Genomic DNA, 6768 nt, shown 5'->3' with positions numbered 1-6768 from the left:
TGGGTACGGATAACAGCTTTAGAACAACGTTCTACGATATTAGTAAACATGTGATCGATACATGTGGGTGATCTTGTTCCTGTTGTGTTTGTAAACACCCTGATAGGTTGATTAATAACCTGAACCAGATTACAGACACTGGTTACAGTGAGAAGCTTCCTGTTGAGAGGGTTGATTAATAACCTGAACCAGATTACAGACGCTGGTTACAGTGAGAAGCTTCCTGTTGAGGGGGTTGATTAATAACCTGAACCAGATTACAGACACTGGTTACAGTGAGAAGCTTCCTGTTGAGCGGGTTGATTAATAACCTGAACCAGATTACAGACACTGGTTACAGGGAGAAGCTTCCTGTTGATTAATAACCTGAACCAGATTACAGACACTGGTTACAGTGAGAAGCTTCCTGTTGAGAGGACAGTTTGATGACAACCAGTCAATATCCAGGTCCCCAAGAAAGTAGACCTCTCTGTTTACATCACGTACACTATCAAGCATTTCCCACATTATATTAAGATACTAATAAATAATAATAATATATGCCATTTAGCAGACGCTTTTATCCAAAGCGACTTACAGTCATACTGACTGTTCGCACTTGGTTGCCTATAGCAACACCCCACTTGGTTGCCTGTAGCAGCACCCCACTTGGTTGCCTGTAGCAACACCCCTTGGTGGCCTGTAGCAGCACCCCACTTGGTGGCCTGTAGCAGCACCCCACTTGGTGGCCTGTAGCAGCACCCCACTTGGTGGCCTGTAGCAGCACCCCACTTGGTGGCCTGTAGCAGCACCCCACTTGGTGGCCTGTAGCAGCACCCCACTTGGTGGCCTGTAGCAGCACCCCACTTGGTGGCCTGTAGCAGCACCCCACTTGGTGGCCTGTAGCAGCACCCCACTTGGTGGCCTGTAGCAGCACCCCACTTGGTGGCCTATAGCAGCACCCACTTGGTGGCCTAGCAGCACCCCACTTGGTTGCCTATAGCAGCACCCCACTTGGTGGCCTATAGCAGCACCCACTTGGTGGCCTGTAGCAGCACCCCACTTGGTGGCCTGTAGCAGCACCCCATTTGGTGGCCTATAGCAGCACCCCACTTGGTGGCCTGTAGCAGCACCCCACTTGGTGGCCTGTAGCAGCACCCCACTTGGTTGCCTATAGCAGCACCCCACTTGGTTGCCTATAGCAGCACCCCACTTGGTGGCCTGTAGCAGCACCCCACTTGGTTGCCTATAGCAGCACCCCACTTGGTGGCCTGTAGCAGCACCCCACTTGGTGGCCTGTAGCAGCACCCCACTTGGTGGCCTGTAGCAGCACCTCACTTGGTTGCCTATAGCAGCACCCCACTTGGTTGCCTATAGCAGCACCCCACTTGGTGGCCTGTAGCAGCACCCCACTTGGTTGCCTATAGCAGCACCCCACTTGGTTGCCTATAGCAGCACCCCACTTGGTGGCCTATAGCAGCACCCCACTTGGTGGCCTATAGCAGCACCCCACTTGGTGGCCTGTAGCAGCACCCCACTTGGTGGCCTATAGCAGCACCCCACTTGGTGGCCTGTAGCAGCACCCCACTTGGTGGCCTGTAGCAGCACCCCACTTGGTTGCCTATAGCAGCACCCCACTTGTTTGCCTATAGCAGCACCCCACTTGGTGGCCTGTAGCAACACACTTGGTTGCCTATAGCAGCACCCCACTTGGTTGCCTATAGCAGCACCCCACTTGGTGGCCTGTAGCAGCACCCCACTTGGTTGCCTATAGCAGCACCCCACTTGGTTGCCTATAGCAGCACCCCACTTGGTGGCCTGTAGCAGCACCCCACTTGGTTGCCTATAGCAGCACCCCACTTGGTGGCCTGTAGCAGCACCCCACTTGGTGGCCTATAGCAGCACCCCACTTGGTGGCCTATAGCAGCACCCCACTTGGTTGCCTATAGCAGCACCCCACTTGGTGGCCTGTAGCAGCACCCCACTTGGTTGCCTGTAGCAGCACCCCACTTGGTTGCCTGTAGCAGCACCCCACTTGGTGGCCTGTAGCAGCACCCCACTTGGTTGCCTATAGCAGCACCCCACTTGGTTGCCTATAGCAGCACCCACTTGGTGGCCTGTAGCAGCACCCCACTTGGTGGCCTATAGCAGCACCCCCCACTTGGTTGCCTATAGCAGCACCCCACTTGTTTGCCTATAGCAGCACCCCACTTGGTTGCCTATAGCAGCACCCACTTGGTGGCCTGTAGCAGCACCCCACTTGGTTGCCTATAGCAGCACCCCACTTGGTTGCCTATAGCAGCACCCCACTTGGCTGCCTATAGCAACACCCCACTTGGTTGCCTATAGCAACACCCCACTTGGTGGCCTATAGCAACACCCCACCTGGTGGCCTATAGCAACACCCCACCTGGTGGCCTATAGCAACACCCCACCTGGTGGCCTATAGCAACACCCCACCTGGTGGCCTATAGCAACACCCCACCTGGTGGCCTATAGCAACACCCCACTTGGTGGGTGGTGGCCTATAGCAACACCCCACCTGGTGGCCCAACACCCCACCTGGTGGCCTATAGCAACACCCCACCTGGTGGCCTATAGCAACACCCCACTTGGTGGCCTATAGCAACACCCCACTTGGTGGCCTATAGCAACACCCCACTTCAATAACACTTGACATAAGATCTTCTCTAAGCACTACGGGGGGGAGGGGGGGGTGCAAGTCAACATTAGGAAGGTGTTCTTAATGTTTTGTACGCTCAGCGTATGTCAAACGTCATAACTATATTATTATATGTAGTTGGTTTTGTGCGTTAACCTTTTCTAAATCTGAGGTCTAACTCTTGTTTGATTCTCTGTCTCTCTCCCCCCCCAGGGGCCAAGAAGGAGGGAGCGGCGGGGTTCTTCAAGGGCATAGGGAAGGGTCTGGTGGGGGTGGTGGCCAGGCCGACAGGGGGCATCGTAGACATGGCCTCCAGCACCTTCCAAGGCATACAGAGGTTAGTAGAGAGACACAGGACACTACAGAGGTTAGTAGAGACAGGACACTACAGAGGTTAGTAGAGAGACACAGGACACTACAGAGGTTAGTAGAGAGACACAGGACACTACAGAGGTTAGTAGAGAGACACAGGACACTACAGAGGTTAGTTGAGACAGGACACTACAGAGGTTAGTAGAGACGGGACACTACAGAGGTTAGTAGAGACGGGACACTACAGAGGTTAGTAGAGACGGGACACTACAGAGGTTAGTAGAGACGGGACACTACAGAGGTTAGTAGAGACGGGACACTACAGAGGTTAGTAGAGACGGGACACTACAGAGGTTAGTAGAGACGGGACACTACAGAGGTTAGTAGAGACGGGACACTACAGAGGTTAGTTGAGACAGGACACTACAGAGGTTAGTAGAGAGACACAGGACACTACAGAGGTTAGTAGAGACGGGACACTACAGAGGTTAGTAGAGACGGGACACTACAGAGGTTAGTAGAGAGACACAGGACACTACAGAGGTTAGTAGAGACGGGACACTACAGGGGTTAGTAGAGACGGGACACTACAGGGGTTAGTAGAGACGGGACACTACAGGGGTTAGTAGAGACGGGACACTACAGGGGTTAGTAGAGACGGGACACTACAGAGGTTAGTAGAGACGGGACACTACAGAGGTTAGTAGAGACGGGACACTACAGGGGTTAGTAGAGACGGGACACTACAGGGGTTAGTAGAGACGGGACACTACAGAGGTTAGTAGAGACGGGACACTACAGAGGTTAGTAGAGACGGGACACTACAGAGGTTAGTAGAGACGGGACACTACAGAGGTTAGTAGAGACGGGACACTACAGAAGTTAGTAGAGACGGGACACTACAGAGGTTAGTAGAGACGGGACACTACAGAGGTTAGTAGAGACGGGACACTACAGAGGTTAGTAGAGACGGGACACTACAGAGGTTAGTAGAGACGGGACACTACAGAGGTTAGTAGAGACGGGACACTACAGAGGTTAGTAGAGACGGGACACTACAGAGGTTAGTAGAGACGGGACACTACAGGGGTTAGTAGAGACAAATACAGGACACTATGAAGGTTATTAGAGACAAATACAGGACACTATGAAGGTTAGTAGAGACAAATAAAGGACACTACAGGGGTTAGTAGAGACACAGGACACTAGAGAGGTTAGTAGAGACAAATACAGGACACTACGAAGGTTATTAGAGACAAATAAAGGACACTAAAGGGGTTAGTAGAGACACAGGACACTACAGAGGTTAGTAGAGACACAGGACACTACAGGGGTTAGTAGAGAGACACGGGACACTACAGGGGTTAGTAGAGGAGGGACACTACAGGGGTTAGTAGAGATACAGGGGTTAGTAGAGGAGGGACACTACAGGGGTTAGTAGAGGAGGGACACTACAGGGGTTAGTAGAGGAGGGACACTACAGGGGTTAGTAGAGGAGGGACACTACAGGGGTTAGTAGAGGAGGGACACTACAGGGGTTAGTAGAGGAGGGACACTACAGGGGTTAGTAGAGGAGGGACACTACAGGGGTTAGTAGAGACGGGACACTACAGGGGTTAGTAGAGGAGGGACACTACAGGGGTTAGTAGAGGAGGGACACTACAGGGGTTAGTAGAGACACAGGGGTTAGTAGAGGAGGGACACTACAGGGGTTAGTAGAGGAGGGACACTACAGGGGTTAGTAGAGGAGGGACACTACAGGGGTTAGTAGAGGAGGGACACTACAGGGGTTAGTAGAGGAGGGACACTACAGGGGTTAGTAGAGGAGGGACACTACAGGGGTTAGTAGAGGAGGGACACTACAGGGGTTAGTAGAGGAGGGACACTACAGGGCTTATTGTGATTTTATTTGGTTTGTTTAATGTGGTATTGTGTAACATTATTTATGTCTCTGTCTGGCGGTCATAACCATGTTTGGTTCTTTATGTTCTGTACCTTATAATTCTGACTAATTTTGTTAACTGTTCTGTTTTCATTTTGTTTTCTCATAAGTTAATGCCTTGGAGATGTTGTTTTTGTCTTTCTGTTGAGTGAGTATTTGGTGAGATGTGGGAAAGCTTTGGTAATGACTGGTCGGCCATAGGGGAGGGGTTTGGTATCATAGGGGGAGGGGTTTGGTATCATAGGGGAGGGGTTTGGTATCGTAGGGGAGGGGTTTGGTATCGTAGGGGAGGGGTTTGGTATCGTAGGGGAGGGGTTTGGTATCGTAGGGGAGGGGTTTGGTATCGTAGGGGAGGGGTTTGGTATCGTAGGGGAGGGGTTTGGTATCGTAGGGGAGGGGTTTGGTATCGTAGGGGGAGGGGTTTGGTATCGTAGGGGAGGGGTTTGGTATCGTAGGGGAGGGGTTTGGTATCGTAGGGGAGGGGTTTGGTATCGTAGGGGAGGGGTTTGGTATCGTAGGGGAGGGGTTTGGTATCGTAGGGGAGGGTTTGGTATCGTAGGGGAGGGGTTTGGTATCGTAGGGGAGGGGTTTGGTATCGTAGAGGAGGGGTTTGGTATCGTAGGGGAGGGGTTTGGTATCGTAGGGGAGGGGTTTGGGACTGTAGGGGAGGGGTTTGACTGGCATGGAGGGTTAGTTGTCTTTCTCATAGATCAGATTGTCTGTCAGAGAGGTAAGTGACTGCATGATGTTAAAGTAGTTATTATGCTGTTATAACATGTTACAGATCAAACCAAAGGAAATGATTGGTTAACACTCAACATTTAACCCCTTCCCTCCATCATCGTTAACACTGCTTCTGCCCTGACTCCTCCCCCTGCTCCATTCTGCAGCATCGTGAGGTTCCAACAGACTAAACCCATGAGGACTGAACAGACTGGGAGAGAGCACATTGGTCATCACATTGGTCAGATCGCTTATGGAAGCCCCTCCTCCACCTTTTCTCTCCTCTGGGATTGGCCGACTGCCCTAAACCCATGAGGACTGAACAGACTGGGAGAGAGCGAGACTGTATTGTTACCGTAAATCTCTTAAAGATTAGAGATGCTGTTCTCAGCAGATCGTTCTGTATCTCAGTAACGTAAACATCACATTGGTCAGATCGCTTATGGAAGCCCCTCCTCAAACCTGTTCTCTCCTCTGGGATTGGCTGACTGCACGAGCGCACGACCACTGCCATGCAGAGATTGGCAGTTTGGCAACGTTTTGTTGTTGCAAAAAAAACACACAAAAAACATATAGAGAATATAAAATCCACCACATGTCAGGAACCCACCCAAGTTGTATCGCCCCCTGGGGGCTCCAGGTCTGTGATAGACTGTAATGGCGTTTTGTATCACCCCCTTGGGGCTCCAGGTCTGTGATAGACTGTAATGGTGTTTTGTATCGCCCCCCGGGGGCTCCAGGTCTGTGATAGACTGTAATGGCGTTTTGTATCGCCCCCTGGGGGCTCCAGGTCTGTGATAGACTGTAATGCATCGTAGACTGGAATGGCGTTTTGTACCGCCCCCTGGGGGCTCCAGGTCTGTGATAGACTGTAATGCAACGTAGACTAGAATGGCGTTTTGTATCGCCCCCTTGGGGCTCCAGGTCTGTGATAGACTGTAATGCTTCGTAGAGTGGAATGGCATTTGGGGGGGGGGGGATGTGCTGGAAAGTAGCTGGGTTCGTTTACATAGTTGATACGGGGCTGAAATGACTCCTCCAAACGGCACTCTGACTGGACGACACAGCCAAGTAGACCATTCAGTCTCTACTGTCACTTTACCCCCCCTCCCTCCCTCTAGCTGTCTCATAATCTCCCTTCCTCCTCCTC

At 51.8% G+C, this 6768-nt stretch overlaps 1 protein-coding gene across 1 annotated transcript in view; it reads left to right on the top strand.

Moving 5' to 3' along the window:
• The window catches only part of LOC124035385 (vacuolar protein sorting-associated protein 13C-like), a 245266-nt gene that overhangs the window by 219016 nt on the left and 19482 nt on the right, over nucleotides 1-6768 (top strand). The window contains exon 81 of the mRNA XM_046348841.1: nucleotides 2855-2978. Within this exon, the coding sequence (XP_046204797.1) occupies nucleotides 2855-2978 (124 nt within the window). The remainder of the gene's footprint in view (nucleotides 1-2854; nucleotides 2979-6768) is intronic.

Source organism: Oncorhynchus gorbuscha, linkage group LG05 (genome assembly GCF_021184085.1).
Source record: "Oncorhynchus gorbuscha isolate QuinsamMale2020 ecotype Even-year linkage group LG05, OgorEven_v1.0, whole genome shotgun sequence".
NCBI classification, from domain to species: Eukaryota; Metazoa; Chordata; class Actinopteri; order Salmoniformes; family Salmonidae; genus Oncorhynchus; species Oncorhynchus gorbuscha.
This window is presented reverse-complemented; position numbering and strand designations above follow the sequence as displayed.